The following is a 21,110-nucleotide window of genomic DNA, read 5'->3' as shown; positions in this document are numbered from 1 at the left end:
GCATTTACTCTGAATTTCAAATGAGTAGTAGATTCTTTTTTAACACATTTCAAAATTATGTATATTTCCACTCCCCCTGTACCATGTGATAGTAATCAGCCAATCACAAATGCATATACGTATAGTCTGAGTTCTTGCACATGCTCAGTAGGAGCTGGTGACTCAAAAAAAGTGTAAATATAAAAGACACATTATTTTTAATGAAAGTAAATTGGAAAGTTGTTTAAAATTACATGCTGTATCTGCATCATGAAAATTTAATAAAACTTGAGTGCCCCTTTAAATATATTGCTAGAATGAATTCTTAATATATGTTTAGACTAAAAAGCTAGGCATTTCCTAAGTTTTTTCATTTATTTACGATTTTAAACTCTAGCATTATTTAAACAGCAAATAGTTTAATACACTTCTAAAAACATGAGACCATAATTTACAACATGGATAACTGATATCTTTGTATGTGCCCTCACAAATATATTTATAAAAATAAACCTTCTATAATCCCATCTAAGGGGCATATTTATCCAGCTCCGTATGAAGCTTGATGCTCCGTGTTTCCAGCGAGCCTTCAGGCTCGCCGGAAACAGAAGTTATGAAGCAGTGGTCTAGAGACCTCTGCTCCATAACCTGTCCGCCTGCTCTGAGACGGCGGACAGAAATCAACCCGATCAAATACGATAGGGTTGATTGACACCCCCTGCTAGAGGCTGATTTGCCGCAAATCTACAGGGGGCCGCATTGCATCAGCAGTTCACAAGAACTGCTAGTGCAATGATAAATGCCGACAGCGTATGCTGTCGGCACTTATCAATGTGCAGCGGACATGATCTGCTATATTGGATCATGTCCGCTTGCACCATAGAAAATAGGCCCATAAATTTATACCATTTCAAACATGTTAAAAAATGACATTCTACTCACTATGAGGTCACTAACAATCTTTCAAAAAACTTATCTAATATTTTTAAAAGAAAATCACCATTAAAATCTATGGCTATTTTTGTAGATTTAATAATCAATTATTTAATATGTTTTTCTGTTCTGATCGTCGCTTATAATAAAAAGAAGCATTTAAAAGAAGAAAAAAAAATTACGTTTCATTCTCCCAGGAACATGTTTTTAACCAAAATAAATATCTTTATATTTGCTTTTTATTATAGTGATAATAATATTACTTAAAACATTTTTTAATAAGAAACTAAATAATAAAGCATGAAATCATGTATTAATTTAAATACATAAGTGACAGCCATTCAACAAATGATTCCTCATGAGAGCAATCTTTTGAAATGGAATATCTTTTTTAACTCAATTTTACAGCTTGGAGGTAGCATCTGGATGTGTATATGACTCAGTGACTATATATGACGGCCTCCCACAGAACTCTCCTCTGATAGCAAAAATATGCACACCTGGTCAAAACACTTCATTCATCTCTACCTCAAATATCATGGGCGTTGTATTCCAAACTGATTCCAGCTTTCAGAGATATGGTTTCCAGGCTGTATACACATCAGCATACAGAAACAGCAGCACACCAGGTACTTATTTAACAGTATATTTTTAAGGGAGAATATATTGATTATTTTTTTCTTGAAAAGTAATGAGTAAAAAGAGTTGAAAAATGTAAAATACATATTTTTTTTTTAAATCTTCACTTCTAGGTGCTGTGTTAAAGTAAAGACTACAATTTTAAGTTTGATTTAAGGGAGATGCACAAAAGCTATAGGAGTATGAGTGAAGTCATTTTCTCTACAAAAACACGTAGACTGAGATTACATTGTTGGTTTTAATCACTGTTGGCTACCTATTTAAAGGGCAGTAGTTTAGAAAGCTGTCAAATGTTCATTTTACACTACTGGACTTACGCTAGGACTAATGTATTACTAGAGAATTATTCAACCTTTTAGTGAATCTTTGTAAAATTGTCTTTTTCTTAAAAACATTTGAAAGTTATAACAAAGTGGTTGTCCAACACTAGTCTATAAAGTCTCCAAATATGCCAGAGTTTCAGAAGCAACCATCTTAAAAGCAGATACGTCATCCAGGATTAGTTTATTTGACTATTTCTCACTGAATCATGGCTGTGTTCCTTGATTGGAGTTTGACATCTCTATTCTAATTTATCATTTAAATTGAATTACAGCATATAATTCCATGGCCTTTTTTTGCAGTCAATTGCGGAGGAATCATAAATAATCACTGGGGATACATTGAGAGCCCATCCTACCCATATTCACACAGTGCTGCAGATTGTGTCTGGCATTTACAAGTCGGAGCTGGCAATCGAATCCAAATACAGTTTATAGATTTTGCGTAAGTAACATAGACATTGCAGAATATGAAGATTATGATCTTGTGAAATTTCCTGAAAACAATGTTATTCGAAGGTAAAAAAAAAAAAAAAAACTCCAGAAATTCTATTGTTGTAGGAGTGTTTATATAAATTTCTTTAATGAAATGCTTTTTCATTGGAGGAGGTTTTTAGATATGTCTTTCTCTTATGCTCAGCTATATTCAGAGCCAAATTTATACATGTAAAATAGCAACACACTGAAATCTGGATTTTCACAGAATTTAGTGTGTTGTTTCCCAGGTTTTAAATTTAGCTACAAAAAATAGCCAAACAGAAGGAAGGGCTGCCTTCTTCCATATTCAAAGGTACCCGAAAACCTCATAATGCACATCTAGTGTTTATTAGATGTGTGCATTCAGATTCTTTGTGAGGATCCGAATGTGGAAGTAAGGCGCTGCTCGTTCCCTTCAGATATTTTTTGTAGACAGATTGATTCCTCTAAAAGATCCCCACTCTAAGATCAGTGCAAATCTAGATCTTAGAGTGGGGATCTTTTACAGGAATCAATCCTGCTACGAAAATATTTGAAGGGAACGAGTGGCTCCTTACTAGTGCATTTGAATCCTCACAAAGGATTCAAATGCACACATCTAGTGTTTATCTCTTATACATAAATTTAAGTTGTGGAGCAGGTATGATGTAATTTTATACAGGCGTATCTATGCCATTAGTGGACAGATATATATCTCTTTACTAATGATAATAGGTTCAAGTTCTCTTTTGTTGCATTTTCTTTCATTCTTACCTTATTGATGATTTTTATCAACAGACTTGAAAATTCCCCTTCTTGTTCATTTGGATTTGTGTCAGTTTATGATGGGACACCCCAAAATTCTCCATTACTTGGGAAATTTTGTGGAACATACAGACACAACTTTACCTCCTCCTCAAACAGTTTAAGTGTTGTCTACTCAAGTAAAGGAAGTAGCAGCAGCCTTGTCAGAGGGTTCCGTGCCAGTTATGTTTCTGTATATCAAAGTAATCAGAATGGTAAGTGTGGTGCTGAACAAAACACATGCCTTCACTGTATGAGTTGGAAACTAAAGGCCCATAATAACCAAAATGCAGCGCTAGTTGCACATAGTTTTCCATCTGTAATGCAATATTCAAACAAACAAAAATCCAGAGAAAAAAGGTAATTATTAAGTTAAGTTATTTTAAATTAAAATAAATAAATAAAAAAACCTCATAATGGGGGCTCTAGCAGCGTTCACATTCTAAACTATTTAAGAACAGAATGGGTAAAGCACCCACTAGTGGAGAATACATGTATAGCACTCTAGAGTCATAGACATATAGGGGCATATTTATCAAAATGCGAGCGGACATGATACGATGTAGCGTATCATGTCTGCTGCACATTGATAAATGCTGACTGCATACGCTGTTGGCATTTATCATTGCACAAGCAGTTCACCAGAACTGCTTGTGCAATACCGCCCCCCTGCAGATTCGCAGCCAATCACCCGATCGTATTCGATCGGGTTGATTTCAGTCCACCGCATCAGAGCAGGCGGACAAGTTATGAAGCAGCGGCCTTTAGACCGCTGCTTCATAACTTCTGTTTCCAGCTAGCCTGAATGCTCGCCAGAAACAAGGGGCATCAAGCTCCGAATGGATAATTCGGCCCCTTAATGTCTTATCACCTTATTTGACAACAGATAGTCCCTACCGACAAGGAAGGGAAAAGATCCAATACTATAACATAACTTGTAATGTTTAATCTAAAATATAAAGGAAGGATAATTAAAAACATACTTGTGTATAGCTCTGTATGTGCTTAGATTCACATATATAATGGATTTGTGCTTAGATACCACTGTTGACAAGGAGAATAAATGGGAATAGTAACAGAATATAAGGTTCAGTGACTTGCCCTTGGGCAAAATGTAAGCTTATATTTTTTATAATATTATTTGGTTGGTAACACTTGATATAATTCATACGCTCAGAGAATTTTAGCTCAGTTAGGGTTTAGATAGTAGTAAAATTGGCAGTTATGGATATATTCACTATATTTATTATCAATCTCAAGGGGAATATGTAACCAGGTCGTTAAAGGAATCCTGACAATTATCAACTGTTTGTACATTAAGACAATAGAAACCTGACATAGTTTCCTCTTGGTAGTAGGAAATACATGACAGGCTTGTGGCTTACAGTGAATGTTATCAGGTTTAAATAAGCTGAAATGAAATGTAGTGCGGCCCATAAAAAGCAGAGTACTACCTACATACATATAACAATTTGAGCACAATCAGAAAAGCGTTATAAAATATAATGCTACTGGCTGCTGTTAAGTTTAACAGTTATGCCTTGATTATAGCTGTGTGTTTGTGACAGTGATAATAGCTTTTTCGGTAATGATAAGATTGCTGTAAGAGCGTAAGTGTAGTAATAGGGTGCTGGTAAAAGCTGTACTCTTTCTGTCTGTTTGTCTTACCTGGTCAGGTTTGTTAAAGTACATTAGTTAGTCAATGATCGAAAGTAACACAGATTAAACAGCATGTATTTTGCTAATATTTGAGAGTAATATCAGGCTTATAGTTTGCAACCAATGTTCTTACATTAACTGCCAGATTTGTATATAAAAAGTAACAAATAAACTAGAATAATATATTCATGAGTAAACTATGCCTATAGGTAAATAGCATACCTAGATAGTAAATCCAGATTAAAATTAGCTGTTGCTGTAGGATTTGCTTGAATTTTCGGACTTGCATCCTAATGGAAAAGCCATGGCCCACAAAGAATTATCAAAGAAACTGCAAGATCTGATTGTATAAAAGTACCAATCAGGAGGGGATTAAAAGAATATCAAAATCACTGGATGTACCATGGAGCACTGTCAAAACCATCATCAATGAGAGGAGAAAATGTGGCACCACAGAGACATTGGAAATATCAGGACAACCCTTTAAAGTTGTTGAGAGGACAAGAATAACATTAATCAGGGAGGCTATCAAGTGGAAGGAGCTACAGATGTAAAATGTATGGCAGGTACCAGATACTCCTTGCATGTGAGTACTATGGCCCATATTTATCAAGGTCTGTCGGACCTGATCCGACAGTGCGGATCAGGTCCGACAGACCTCGCTGAATACGCCGAGCAATACGCTTGCCATATTCAGCATTGCACCAGCAGCTCACAAGAGCTGCTGGTGCAACGCTGCCCCCTGCAGACTCGCGGCCAATCGGCCGCCAGCAGGGGGTGTCAATCGAGTACGATCGGGTTGATTTCCGGAGATGTCTGTCTGCCTGCTCAGAGCAGGCGGACAGGTTATGGAGCAGCGGTCTTTGTGGCCGCTGCTTCATAACTGCTGTTTCTGGCGAGCCTGCAGGCTCGCCAGAAACACAGGGCATCAAGCTCCATTCAGAGCTTGATAAATATGCCCCATTCTCTCATATTTTGCACATATGTGTGCTATGGGGTAGGGATGCAAGACAGAAACACTTTCTTACAAAAAGCAACATCCAAGCACTTCTAAATTATGGCAAAAGATTAATTCAGTAACCCCGTACCAGTTGGGAAATGTGCTATGGTCTGACAAAGTTGTATTTTTTGACCTAAATTATAAAAGATATGTTTGGCGTAAAGAAGATAAAGCCTATTATCCATGGAACACTATACAAACTTTGAAGCATGGTGGTGGTAGCATCATGCTTTGGGGCTGCCTTTTCTCAGCTGGGTCAGGAGCTTTTGTTAAGATAGATCGGATAATAAATAGCTCCATATATCAAAATATTTTGGCACAAAATCTGTTGGCCTCTGTCGGAAAGTGGAAGAATTTTACATTCCCCCATGACAATGACCAAAAGCACACATCCAAGTTGACCAAGGCATGGCTGCCAGAAAAGGAAAATCAAAGTCTTGGAATGGCCCAGTCAGAGCCCAGACCTCAATCAAATCAAAATAACACCTGTAGAATTATCTAAAAAGAGAGCTGTACACAGGAGACCCCCTCACAATTTTAAGGAACGAAGAGTGGGATACAATTCTGAAGTCTAGAGGTGCAAAGTTAATAGTGACTTATACAAAGACTTGCTGCTGTAATTAATGTTTAATTAGTATTTGTTTTTTTCTTTGGATTTTTATTTTTTTGGAAGAACACATTGCAGATGGAAAAAGTCTGACATTTACATTGCTGCTATTTTCTGGGTTAAAATTTGAAAAAAAAAGAATGCAGTTTCATAAGGGTGTGTAGGCTTTTTATGTCCACTATACATTGAACTTACAAATTCAATGTAAATCAAAGACTTTTGCTTATCTATAATACAAGTTATTTATGAAGTATGTATCTGTTTAAAGGGATAGGCAAGTCAAAATTAAACTTTCGTGATTCAGGTAGAATGTTTAATTTTTAGACATTTTTAAATTCACTAATATTTTCAAATTTACTTTGTTCTCTTGGTATCATTTTATGAAAAAAATGTACAAATATTACACTACTGGGAGCTTGGTGGTTATTTGCGGCTGCACATATTTGTCTCTATTTTAAGCTATCTCCCAGTAGAACAATTTTGCTTGGAAATAGATTTTTACTATGTGTTTAATCCCTTTGCAGGGGTTAAACACATAGTTACATACAATCAATAGTGCAATAAAAAATAATTACCTTTTTGCTCTTTTACATCCATTTAAGTAAGTTAAATAAACATCTAATTTACTCACTATTTTAAACCACATTGTCTAAGATGTTTTAAATGAATAAGTTACAAATGTGTTATATCAGTGATTGACAACTTTCTAACACGAGGGCCACAGATCAATATTGAAGAAGCCTTAGGGGCTGCTTATAAACTTACGTCTATTAAATACACAGACCATATTTCCTGTCTAGTGCCACAGGACCAGTTTCAGGTAAGATTGCAAGGTCTGCTCTTCTCCTCTACAGATGGCTCATTTGATTTGTGGGTATCTCAAGCAAATATTTTTACTTCCACTTTTTCCTGGGACCACAAATCTATGGCACATATTTTGAGTTCTTCTTTTTCCAGGGAGGCACAAAAACTAGCACTAAAGGACACATGTGGCCCTTGGGCCACACATTGGCCATTGCTTTTTAAAATGACACACTTCTTATAGGATGTTGATCCACAAGAAAGTAAAATACATTTTCAGGGGAATTTAACTATAGATTCTGTAGTATTAAGCTTTTGTTTTAATGACATTACTTAATTGTGAAATTCATAACTGACTTTTTTCTGTTTCCTCTTTGCAGTGACTCTGTCATGTACATCAGATTACATGCAAGCACAGATTTCAATATGGTACCTTCAGTCTTTGGGTTATTCAGCAAATGACGTTTTCTTGAATGACCCTAATTGTCGTCCCAACATTTATGGGAGCTGGGTGACATTTTACATATATTACAATCAATGTGGTACAACAAGACAGGTATGATAACAGTTTGCAGAGCGTCATAGCATAGACTCAATGGTGTTATTTATTTAAGAAATGTATATTGCAAATAATACCACTGTCCATCTTGTGCTCTTTAAATTAATACAGTACTTACAGGGATGTGAATTCACAAATGTTTTATTTTGTGATTCAGATAGAGAGGCCTATTTGTCAACCGCAAATACGCTGGAATTCTGCAGCGTAATTGTGGCAAGCTTGATTCCCCTTAGTTATCAAACTCTACAAACCGGCAAAAGTAGAAATCTGTGACGTAACATACGATCCGCCGGTGTCAGTCCGACACAGATCAATGCTTACGTCATTAAAGATTTTCCAAATGCAAATTTGGCGCTATCTGACTACTTTTACTAGTTAACAAATGTCTAACAGGTATGCTTGCCACTTTTCCGGCCCAGCGTACCTGCTTTTCAATCCGCCACCCTGGAGGCGGCGGATGCCATAGGAATCAATGGGAGTCGGAAAGCAACGAAAGCTCATGATCGATGCTGCCCAATATCCCATTGATTCCTAGGGGAGAATAAAAGTTACGTTTACACCTAACACCCTAACATGTACCCCGAGTCTAAACACCCCTAATCTGCAGCCCCCTACAATGCCGCCACCTACATTATAATTATTAACCCCTAATATGCTGCCCCACCACCGCTGCCACCTACATTATACTTATTAACCCCTAATCTGCCGCCCCTACACCGCCGCCACCTGCATTATACTTATTAACCCCTGTTCTGCCGTACCGACACCGCCGTCACCTAAATAAAAGTCATTAACCCCTATCCCGCCACTCCCGGAGCCCACCGCAACTAACTAAAGGTATTAACCCCTAATCTATCTATCTAGCATATATCTATTTATCTATCTATGCATCTATCTATCTATCTATCTATCTAGAAGCATACCTATGTTAATTAAAATAAAGTGCAATTGTGCTGCTATTGAGCAAGATTTTTTTTTATTTATTAAAATCATGTTGCCACTCATTCGGCTAGATTACGAGTTTTGCGTTAGGGATAAAAAGCAGCGTTAGCCGGTCCTAACGCTGCTTTTTAACGCCCGCTGGTATTACGAGTCTTGAAGGTATAGGCTCACCGCTCACTTTTTTAGCCAGACTTGGAAATACCGCAAATACAATTACGTAAATTGCATATCCTCTTTTTTTCAATGGGACTTGCATAGCGCTGGTATTCCGAATCTGCCAAAAAGTGAGCAGTAGACCCTCTCCTGTCAAGACTGGTACCGCATTTTAAAGTCAGTAGTTTTAGAGTTTTACACTACAACGCCGTAGCATAAAACTCTTAACTAAAGTCCTAAAAAGTACACTAACACCCATAAACTACCTATTAACCCCTAAACCGAGGCCCTCTCGCATCGCAAACACCAGTGACGTGCAGTGAGGTCAGAGGCAGGTGAGCCACTGGCTAGGATATGCCTTCATTCTTTAGATATCCTTTGTTGAAGAAATAGCAATGTACATGGGTGAGCCAATCACATGAGGTATCTATTGTGCAGCCACCAATCAGCAGCTACTGAGCATATTTAGATATGATGTTCAACAAAGGATATCAAGAGAATGAAGGAAATTAGATATTAGATGTAAATTGGACAGAGGGGGTGGGAGAGACAGGGAGAGAGAGATAGACAGAGAGACAGAGGGGAAGAGAGAGAGACAAAGAGACAGAGGAGAGAGAAACAGAGGGTAGAGAGACAGAGAAAGAGACCATGGGGGAGAATGAGACATGTAAGGAGAGAGACAGAGGGGGTGGGAGAGACAGGGAGAGAGAGAAGGATAGAGAGAGAGACAGAAAGAGAGAGACAGGGGGAGAGAGAAAGAGAGACACAGAGGGGAGAGAGAGAGACAGAGGGGGTGGGAGAAAGGGAGAGACAGAGGGGGAGGGAGAAAGGGAGAGACAGAGGGGGAGGAAGAGAGAGAGACAGGGGAGAGGAAGAGAGAGAGACAGAGGGGAGAGAGAGAGAGAGAGACAGAGGGGAGAGAGAGAGAGAGAGACAGAGGGGAGAGAAAGAGAGAGAGAGACAGAGGGGAGAGAGAGAGAGAGACAGAGGGGAGAGAGAGAGACAGAGGGGAGAGAGAGAGACAGAGGGGGATGGAGAAAGGGAGAGACAGAAGAGAGAGAGAGAGAGACAGAGGGGAGAGGGAGAGAGAGAGAGAGAGAGAGAGAGAGGAGTGAGAGAGACAGAGGGGGAGGGATAGAGAGACAGAGGGGGAGGGCTAAAGAGACAAAGGGGAGGGATAAATAGACAGAGGGGGAGGGATAGAGAAACAGAGGGGAGAGAGGGGAGAGAGAGAGAGAGAGAGAGGTACAGAAGGGAGAGAGAGACAGAGGGGAGAGAGAGAGGCAGAGAGGGAGGGATAGAGAGACAGATGGGGAGGGATAGAGAGACAGAGGGGGAGGGATAGAGAGACAGAGGGGGAGGGATAGAGAGACAGAGGGGGAGGGATAGAGAGACAGAGGGGGAGGGAGAGAGAGACAGAGGGGGAGGGAGAGAGAGACATAGGGGAGAGAGAGACAGAGGGGAGAGAGAGAGAGAGACAGAGGGGAGAGAGAGAGAGACAGAGGGGGGAGAGAAAGAGAGACAGAGGGGAGAGAGAAAGAGAGACAGAGGGGAGAGAGAGAGAGACAGAGGGGAGAGAGAGAGACAGAGGGGAGAGAGAGAGACAGAGGGGAGAGAGAGAGAGAGAGAGCGAGAGAGAGACAGAGGGGAGAGAGAGAGAGGGGAGAGAGAGAGAGGGGAGAGAGAGAGAGACAGAGACAGAGGAGAGAGAGAGAGAGACAGAGGGGAGAGAGACAGAGGGGAGAGAGAGAGGGAGAGGGGAGAGACAGAGACAGAGAGAGAGAGACAGAGGGGAGAGAGAGACAGACAGAGGGGAGGGAGAGACACAGACAGAGGGGAGAGAGAAAGACACAGACAGAGGGCAGAGAGAGAGACAGAGGGGAGAGAGAGAGAGAGAGACAGAGGGGAGAGAGAGATAGACAGAGGGGAGAGAGAGAGATAGACAGAGGGGAGAGAGAGAGAGAGAGACAGAGGGGAGAGAGAGAGACAGAGGGGAGAGAGAGAGACAGAGGGGAGAGAGAGAGAGACATAGGGGAGAGAGAGAGAGATGGGAGAGAGAGAGACAGACAAGAAAAAAAAAGTTGAAAAAAAAAGTTGAAAAAAAAAAATTGCACCAGTACCATAGTATGTGTCACTCACCACCACACAGCTCAGTAGCTCACACATACAAGAGACCACTTAGGAATTAGGGTTCTGCAATCTGCACAATGATGACCACATATGAAACCAAACAAGGTCCTTACCAAGAACTGAAGATCAGCTCAGCTGCTGACTCACCTCACGACACCACAGTCCACTCTCCACACCCAGGTTGTCACTCACTGTCTCACCATTGCACCGCTGCCTCTCTCAGTCTAGTAGTCTAGTCTAGCCTGGTCTCTTTCTCTCTGTCTTCCCGCCCGACGTCCAGAGTGACTTTGATGGCGTCACTCATGAGCAGTGCACTCTGATTGGCTGGGGAATTGGCTGGGCTCCGGAGGCGTTAAGAGAGCAGCCTCTTGGGAGCAATATGGGCCGCAAACTTAGAGACTTAACCACTGGGTGGCAGTCTCTGCGGGTCCCATATAAAAAAATACCCTCAGACATCCATATTGCGCAAAGGGAAGGCAGCTGAACGGCTCAGCGCCTCTCCTTCCTTGCGCAATATGGATGACTATATTGAATAATAATAAAAAAAAATACTTTTGCACTTTTGAACAGTGGGGAAATGGTGGGGGGTATACAAACAAAAAAATAAAAAATAAAATAAAAAATAAAATAAAAAATATATATATATTTTTTTACAAATTATTACAACAAAGTGTAATTACACACAGAGGACAGGTGAGGCGCTGCCTCACCTGCCTCCTATGACTGCACGTCACTGGCAAACACTATAATAAATGTTTTAACCCCTAATCTGCTGAGCCGGTCATCGCCACCACTATAATAAATATATTAACCCCTAAACCGCCGCACTCCCGCTTCGCAAACATTAGTTAAATATTATTAACCCATAATCTGCCATCCCTAACATCGCTGACACCTACCTACATTTTTTAACCCATAATCTGCCGCCCCAACATCACCGCCACTATACTAAATTTATTAACCCCTAAATCTAAGTCAAACCTTAACCCTAACCCCCCATAACTTAAATATAATTAAAAGAAATCTAAATAAATATTCCTATCATTAACTAAATTATTCCTATTTAAAACTAAATACTTACCTGTAAAATAAACCCTAAGCTAGCTACAATATAACTAATAGTTACATTGTATCTAGCTTAGGGTTTATTTTTATTTTACAGGCAAGTTTGTATTTATTTTAACTAGGTAGAATAGTTATTAAATAGTTATTAACTATTAAATAACTACCTAGCTAAAATAAATACCAATGTACCTGTAAAATAAAACGTAACCTAAGTTACACTAACACCTAACACTACACTATAATTAAATGAATTCCCTAAATTAAATACAATTAAATACAATGAAATAAAATTTGCTAAAGTACAACCCCCCCACTAAATTACAGAAATTATTAACAAATTACAAGATTTTTAAACTAATTACACCTAATCTAATCCCCCTAACAAAATAAAAAAGTCCCCCCAAAATAAAAAAAAGCCCTACCCTACACTAAATTACAAATAGCCCTTAAAAGAGTCTTTTGCAGGGCATTGCCCCAAAGTAATCAGCTCTTTTACCTGTAAAACAAATTACAAATCCCCCCAACATTAAAACCCACCACCCACACAACCAACCCTACTCTAAAACCCACCCAATACCCCCTTAAAAAAAACCAGCCAATAGGATTGAAGTTCAATCCTATTGGCTGATCCAATCAGCCAATAGGATTGAGCTGGCATTCTATTGGCTGATTGGAACAGCCAATAGAATGCCAGCTCAATCCTATTGGCTGATTGGATCAGCCAATAGAATGCCAGCTCAATCCTACAGCCAATAGAACGCTAGCTCAATCCTATTGGCTGATTGGATCAGCCAATAGGATTGAACTTCAATCCTATTGGCTGATTGCATCAGCCAATAGGTTTTTTTCTACCTTAATTCCGATTGGCTGATAGAATTCTATCAGCCAATCGGAATTGAAGGGACACCATCTTGGATTACGTCATTTAAAGGAACCTTCATTCAGTGTTAGCCGTCGGATGAAGTGATTGCTCTGCGTCAGATGTCTTGAAGATGGACCTGCTCCGCGTCGGATGGATGATGATAGAAGATGCCATCTGGATGAAGACTTCTGCCCGTCTGGAGGACCACTTCGCCCGGCTTGGATGAAGGCTTCCCCCGGCTTTGTTGAGGACTTAGGCCCGATTGGATGAAGACTTCTCCCGGTAAGGTGATCTTCAAGGGGTTAGTGTTAGGTTTTTTTAAGGGGGTATTGGGTGGGTTTTAGAGTAGGGTTGGTTGTGTGGGTGGTGGGTTTTAATGTTTGGGGGGATTTGTAATTTTTTTTACAGGTAAAAGAGCTGATTACTTTGGGGCAATGCCCCGCAAAAGGCCCCTATTTGTAATTTAAATTATATTTAAGTTAGGGGGGGTTAGGGTTAGGGTTATACTTAGGTTTAGGGGTTAATAAATTTAGAATAGTTGCGGCCACGTTGGGGGTGGCAGATTAGGGGTTAATAGTTATAATGTAGGTGTCGGCGGTGTTGGGGGCGGCAGATTAGGGGTAAATAAGTGTAAGATTTGGGGTGTTTAGACTCAGGGTTCATGTTAGGGTGTTAGGTGTAAACATTCATTTTATTTCCCCATATGAATCAATGGGGCTGCGTTAAGAGCTAAACGCTGCTTTTTTGCAGGTGTTAGACTTTTTTTCAGCCGGCTCTCCCTGTTTATTCCTATGGGGAAATTGTGCACGAGCACGTTACACCAGCTCACCGCTAACGTAAGAAGCGCTGGTATTGGAGTAAGATGTGGAGCAAAATTTTGCTCAACGCTCACTTTTTGTCTGTTAACGCCGGGTTTGTAAAAACCCGTAATACTAGCGCTGTCTGTAAGTGAGCGGTGAGCATAAACTGCTCGTTAGAACCGCATAGCCTCTAACGCAAAGCTCGTAATCTCGCTGATTGTTTGTTGTGTAACTAAGATTTGCAGAAATTCTTTTCTAATTTTATTGTGTTTTGTAAATTTTTGGTGGTGTTTTTGAGATGCTGTTGTTCTTCACAGAATGGAGTGAACTATTGTGAGATAGATGCAGCTCTATTGATTATAACAGAGCTGAACTTACAACTTGTGGCTGTGATTAGGGGGAACACAAATCTATTTGAATTTCACTATTTTCGAGTGGCAATATTGCAGCAAGTTTTTTCCTATGAGATATTAGTTTCATGAGCTTTATTGGATCTAGCCCTCTGTCTCTCGGTGCCTGATTATCTGAAGCTCTCTGCTCTGGCGAGATGATCTAGAACATCTCATCAGTATGGCGAGCTCCCTCAAATAATTTTATAAAGGCAAATTTTAGACTGGGATCTGTTTATCTAGCTAAGCAGGGTGCTGTATGCAAAGAAAACACACATACATTGAAATATAATGCTCAAAAAAGCACCAAAAGTGTGACAATCAATTGTTAAATTAATGAATTAATACCAAAGTAAAAGTAGAAACTGCATCCATGGCCTTATATGTTAATTTTCAGTCACCCTCTTGGCAAAAAGGATTGGCTAGACATCACAGTCTAACTTCACAAGATAGGCTTTTGTCACCATCAATCAAGTCTCTGAACAGAAGAACAATTCTGTTTGGCTAGTGCCTGTCTGCATTCTTTGTAATGAATAAATGCATGCTGTTCTTTTGGCCATGCAGACATTCATTTATTTAAACAATTTGTCAATATGATATTAAGTTTTGTAACAAGGCAATTAATAAATATACAAAAATTGTTAAATATTGCAATTGCACAAGAATTATTACACAGGTCTATTTTTAATGTATGCCATTTAGCTGATTACATTACATGTTTTAGGTCAAATATGGCCCTCTTCCTAACACATGGGGGTCACAGACCAATCATTTAGAAAGCTTTAAGGGCCACATATAAATTTGTAAGTACTAAACACACTTAGGGGCCGAACTATCAAGCGGTGGGCGGACATGATTCGCTGTGGCGAAAAATGTCCGCCCAACATCACTAAATGCCGACAGCACATGTTGTCTGCATTTAACATTGAACAAGTATTTCAGTGATATGCTTCTGCAATGCCGTTCCCTGCATATACGCGGCCAATTGGCCGCTAGCAGGGGGTGTCAATCATCATGATTGCCGTCCTCCACCTCAGAGATGGCGGCTGCGTTAAGGAGTAAGACTGCTGCTTCTTAACTTAAAGGGACACTGAACCCAAATTTGTTCATTTGTAATTCAGAAAGAGCATGCAATTTTAAGCAATGTTCTAATTTACTCCTATTATCAATTTTTCATAGTTCTCTTGCTATCATTATTTGAAAAAGAAGGCATCTAAGTTTTTTTTTGGTTTCAGTACTCTGGACAGCACTTTTTTATTGGTGGATGAATTTATCCACCAATCAGCAAGGACAACCCAGGTTGTTCACCAAAAATGGGCCGGCATCTAAACTTACATTCTTACATTTCAAATAAAGATACCAAGAGAATAAAGATAATATGATAATAGGAGTAAATTCGAAATTTGCTTAAAATTTCATGCTCAATCTGAATCACAAAATTAAATTTTTGGGTACAGTGTCCCTTTAAGTTTCAGGCAAGATGGAAACTTCAGGGGTTGATTGCTTGATAAATCTTCCCCATAGAGCTAAATTACAAGTGGAGCGAAAACACCACTAGCACTTTTTGGGTTGCGCTGGTATTACAAGTTTTAAAAAAAACACTAGCACTAGCATTAACCCGAAAATGCAAAACTCCTAACTTGAGTTTTCGTGTGCACATGTATTCCCCATAAAAAATCAATGGAGACAAAAAAGTAATAAAAACCTACTCGCACAAACTACATTGCATTTTTGCATTCCCCATAGAAATCAATGGAGAAAAAAAAGTGAAAAAAAACCACGCTAACATAAGCACCTAGTCTAATAACCCATAAACCGCCATTCCCCCACAATTCAAACAATTTAAATAAACTATTACCCCTAAGCCACCATCCCCCCACAATGAAAATTATCTAAATAAACTATTAACCTCTAAACCGCCATCCCCCCACAATGCAAAGTATACTAACATCTAAAGCTTAAAAAAAATACCTGTAAAATTAAATAAAAACCTAATCTTTCCTTTAAAAATAAAAAACTAAAGCCTAGATTTAGAGTTCTGCATTAGCCGTCAAAAGCAGCGTCAAGGGGTCCTAACGCTGCTTTTGGCCGCCCGCTGGTATTTAGAGTCGGCCAGGTAAAGGTGTACCGCTCACTTTCAAGCCGCGACTTTACCCCTTACGCCAATTGCGTATCCTATCTTTTCAATAGGATCTTCCTAACGCCGGTATTTAGAGTCTTGGCTAAAGTGAGCGGTACACCCTTTACCGACAAGACTCCTAACGCCCATGGAAAGGCTGTAGTTAAGAGCTTTATGGGCTAACGCCGGTATATAAAGCTCTTAACTAAAGTGCTCTAAAGTACACTAACACCCATAAACTACCTATGTATGTAACATCGCCGACACATACATAATATTTATTAACCCCTAATCTGTCCCCCCCAACATCGCCGCTACCTAACTTCAAGTATTAACCCCTAATCTGCCGACCGGACCTCGCCGCTACTGTAATAAATGTATTAACCCCTAAAGCTAAGTCTAACCCTAACCCTAACACCCCCCTAAGTTAAATATAATTTTAATCTAACAAAATAAATTAACTCTTATTAACTAAAGTATTCCTATTTAAAACTAAATACTTACCTGTAACATAAACCCTAATATAGCTACAATATAACAAATAATTATATTGTAGCTATTTTAGGATTTATATTTATTTTACAGGCAACTTTGTATTTATTTTAACTAGGTACAATAGCTATTAAATAGTTATTAACTATTTAATAGTAACCTAGTTAAAATAATTACAAAATTAACTGTAAAATAAATCCTAACCTAAGTTACAATTAAACCTAACACTACACTATCATTAAATTAATTAACTAAATTAACTACCAATACCTACAATTAAATACAATTAAATAAACTAAACAATATTGTAAGTTCCGTAGTTAGAATATTCTTTAGTAAAACACAATAAGATTCAATAGCAAATAAATAAAAATATTATGAGATGTGTGTAGCATCATCAAAATGCTAAGCATACTAAAAGGAATGCAATTTCAGTAAACCACTGTTAACCCTAACATATAGGAATTTAGATAGACTTTATAATTTCAAGACATTTTTTAAAGTAAAACACTAAAGAAGTAAATAACAATACATGCTGTAATAATATAACTGTATTTTTTCCCAAGTATTTCTAGATAACAGTTCTATTGTCATCAACTATTGTTATTTTTTGTCAGGGTGAAAGAGACACAATAAGTTATTCAAACACTGTGCATGCTTACCATTCTGGTCAAGTGATTGAACGCAGCAGAAAGCTACGCTTGAACCTTCGTTGTCAAATGTACCAAAATACAATGGTGGAAATTATGTACCACGCTGATGATGCCAGAGATGTTAACCTGACACGACAAGGCTTGTATCATGCTAGCATGTCCTTCTACTGGAGTCCAAGCTTCAACAACCCTGTGTATCAATCACCATTCTTTGTCCAACTCAACCAGGTCTTATATCTTCAAGCAACATTACACAGTTCTGATCCTAATCTCATCTTGTTTGTAGACACATGTGTGGCATCACCAGATCACAATGATTTTGTAACTCAAACCTATGACTTAATACGCAATGGGTAATTATTTTATTTCAGATTTTTAATTTCCTTCTTCTTTATGTTTATTTTTGCCATCTACTCTGCAGTATAATACATCATTGCAGTGTGCCCGTCCTTTTATAGTTTGTGGGTTATTACAATGAAATAAATTATATTATTTTGATTTTGTTTTACAGAAGATAAGGAAACATACACATCAGAACCATTCTGTACCATTACATTTTTATAAAATTTGAATATAAATATGTGAATGGGGGACTTCATACACATAAATCTGCATTATGTATGGTGGAATTAGTTTTACAACCCTAGACATCTAATTAGCAATATTACATGGTAACACATAAAAGTGATTTTATGCCACAGTACGTTTTAAAATCAATGTTTACTATAGTTATTAGCATGTCTCCCTAGGACTAGGGTGACCATATTGCCGCTTTAAAAAGGGACACATATGAAAATACATGTCAGGGCTGTTTAAAGAAATGTTTTGTATAAGAACCCTGGCATATGTATTTTTCATATGTGTCCCTTCTTAAAGCGGCAATATGGTCAGCCTACCTAGGACCTATATAAAATAAAAATATTAGTGACTGTATTATTAGCTTCCTCACATCTACTCAGCATTTCTCATGTGTCTATACATTTTTTGGGGCTTTTATCTTTTTGCTATTTCTTATATTACAAATTCTTCTACTGATCTTAATTTAAAAATTCTGTATCTCTTCAATTTTTTTTAGGTGTGTAAAAGACTCTACATATACAGCATACTATTCTCCATACTCGAGCCAAGTTCGCTTTGGATTCAGTGCCTTTGGGTTTGTTAACCAATATTCCACTGTTTACCTGCAGTGTAAACTGACAGTGTGTCCAAAATACAGCAGCAATTCAAGATGCACACAGGGTTGTATCACCAGACGCAAAAGGGGGGCAGTACCATCCCATCAACAACTTAATGTTTTACTTGGGCCCATTCAACTTTTGATCTAGAGAATTAATGAACACCATCAATGTTGGGTTCCATACGGGCGAGCAGATTGTGAAATAAAGATATATCAATAAAAATAAATTATTATTTGTGTTAATAATAATTACAACTTTTGTTGTCAATGAATTTGAGTTCTCTGGCAGTGAATATATTAATTATAGTTAATAGATCTTGCTGTAAATACATTTTTTATGAAGCACTTATTTTTAAAATGAATCTCACATGTATGTGGATGTGTTGGCCAAACTTTAAAGAAAAATTGGATAAAATCCAAGGCAGTTGTAGCTTACAGAGATAATAGCACTCCGTTAGTCTTTGAATATATTAATAACACTATGGTGATTTTTTTCTCATTGTACCTTTGATATCTTGTTTTTAATTAAATAAAACTATGTCAGGAAGCCCCGCTGAGTGTTTTGTAATAAATCTTTATCATGTCATTAATGGGGCATTAAATTTATTTTTCATACATTTGCATAGTGCATAATAATAATAATAATAATAATCATAATATAATCAATAGAAGAACTGCTTTGAAAACAATCATCATACAAAATACACACACATATATATATATATTATGATTTTTTTGACAAAATTTCTAATATTTTGAAGTATCCTTTCATATCCTTTGAAATGTCTCTTTAGTAGTCTGTATTTTATCTTCTTTGCTATGGCTAATTCAGGATAGATATGTCCTCCTGCGTTGATCAAGCAGCCACTGTGTAGAATTTTGCAGCACAATGCATTCTAGCCTTTCTGGAGGCACTTGAAAAGTTACAATTTCTAGGTTAAAAAGTAAAATATAACATCTAAGTATGATACTTTATTTTACATTGCATTTTGGAGCACATTCAATAGAGCAGGGTGCCTTATGTTTTGCACAAACAATCAACTAGATTACGAGTTTTGAGCGCTCTAAGGATTTAAACAACCGCCACAAAAGCAGCGTTATTTCACCTCCCTATAGCACTAGTATTACAGGTTTTAAAAAAGCAGACTTGTGTGGGCGATATGGTGGCGTTGAGCTCCATACCACACCCAAATACAAGTGCTGCTTTGACGTGCTCGTGCATGATTTCCCTATAGACATCAATAGGGAGAGCCGGCAAAAAAAATTCTTACACCTGCGTTCGCGGAAATAAAAGCTTCGTTACGCAGCCCCATTGATGTCTATGGGGAAATAAAAAGTTAAGTTTAAAGCTAACACTCTAACATAAACTCGAGTCTAAACACCTCTAATCTGCTGCCCCTAACATCGCCGCCACCTACATACAGTTATTAACCCCTAATCTGCCGCCCCTAACATTGCCGCCACCTACATACAGTTATTAACCCCTAATCTGCCGCCCCTAACATCGCCGCCATGTAAATAATGTTATTAACCCCTAATTTGCTGCTCCTGATGTTGGTGCCTATATACTAAAGTTATTAACCCCTAATCTGCCGCTCCCAATGTCGCCGCCACTATACTAAAGTTATTAACCCCTAAACCTCTGACCTCCCACATCACTACCACTAAATAAATCCATTAACCCCTAAACCTAACCCTAACGTAACCCTACCCCTAACGTAACCCTAAACCTAACCCTAACATCCCCTAACTTTAACATAATAAAAATATAGCTAAATTAAATTTTCAATTAACTAAATAAACCTATTAACCCCTAAACCACCATCCCCCCCACATCACAACAAGCTAAATTAAACTATATTAACCCCTAAACCTAACCTTAAACCTAACCATAACCCCTCCCCTAACTTTAACAAAATTAAAATAGAGCTAATAGTAGCAATTAGTTGTAACTATTAGTTGTAACTATTTTATTTTTATTTCACTGATAAGTTTGTTTTTATTTTAACTAGGTAGACTAGTTAGTAAATAGTTATTAACTATTTATTAACTACCTAGTTAAAATAAATACAAACTTACCTGTGAAATAAAACCTAACCTGCCTTACACTAAAGCCTAACATTACAAAAAAAAATAAACTCTAAAATTACTAAAAATAACTAAATTACAAAAACAAACAAACACTAAATTACAAAAAATAAGAAAAAATTATAAAAAATAAGAAAAGAATTGCACCTAATCTAATAGCCCTATCAAAATTAAAAAGTCCCCCCAAAATAAAAAAAAAACCCTAGCCTACAATAAACTACCAATGGCCCTTAAAAGAAATAATCTCTTTACCTGTAAAAAAAATACAAACACCCCCCAACAGTAAAACCCACCACCCCCACAACCAACACCGCCAAATAAAATAACTATCTTAAAAAAACCTAAGCTAACCATTGACCTGAAAAGGGCATTTGTATGGGCATTGCCCTTAAAAGGGCATTTAGCTCTTTTACATGCCCAGACCCTAATCTAAAAATAAAACCCACCCAAAAAAACCTTAAATAAACCTAACACTAACCCCCC

The 21,110-nt window shown here is 38.0% G+C and overlaps 1 protein-coding gene across 1 annotated transcript in view; it reads left to right on the top strand.

Moving 5' to 3' along the window:
* Positions 1-18,794, top strand: part of LOC128657791 (deleted in malignant brain tumors 1 protein-like) — an 84,892-nt gene extending 66,098 nt beyond the window's left edge. The window contains exons 20-25 of the mRNA XM_053712204.1: positions 1,321-1,541; positions 2,175-2,316; positions 3,126-3,346; positions 7,579-7,754; positions 17,327-17,715; positions 18,438-18,794. Of these exons, the coding sequence (XP_053568179.1) occupies positions 1,321-1,541; positions 2,175-2,316; positions 3,126-3,346; positions 7,579-7,754; positions 17,327-17,715; positions 18,438-18,687 (1,399 nt within the window). The 3' untranslated portion in view covers positions 18,688-18,794. The remainder of the gene's footprint in view (positions 1-1,320; positions 1,542-2,174; positions 2,317-3,125; positions 3,347-7,578; positions 7,755-17,326; positions 17,716-18,437) is intronic.
* The last annotated feature ends 2,316 nt before the right edge of the window (positions 18,795-21,110 follow it).

This window comes from Bombina bombina, chromosome 4 (genome assembly GCF_027579735.1).
Source record: "Bombina bombina isolate aBomBom1 chromosome 4, aBomBom1.pri, whole genome shotgun sequence".
Taxonomy (NCBI): domain Eukaryota; kingdom Metazoa; phylum Chordata; class Amphibia; order Anura; family Bombinatoridae; genus Bombina; species Bombina bombina.
The sequence above is the reverse complement of the archived record's forward strand: the minus strand, read 5'-3'. Positions and strand labels throughout refer to the sequence as shown.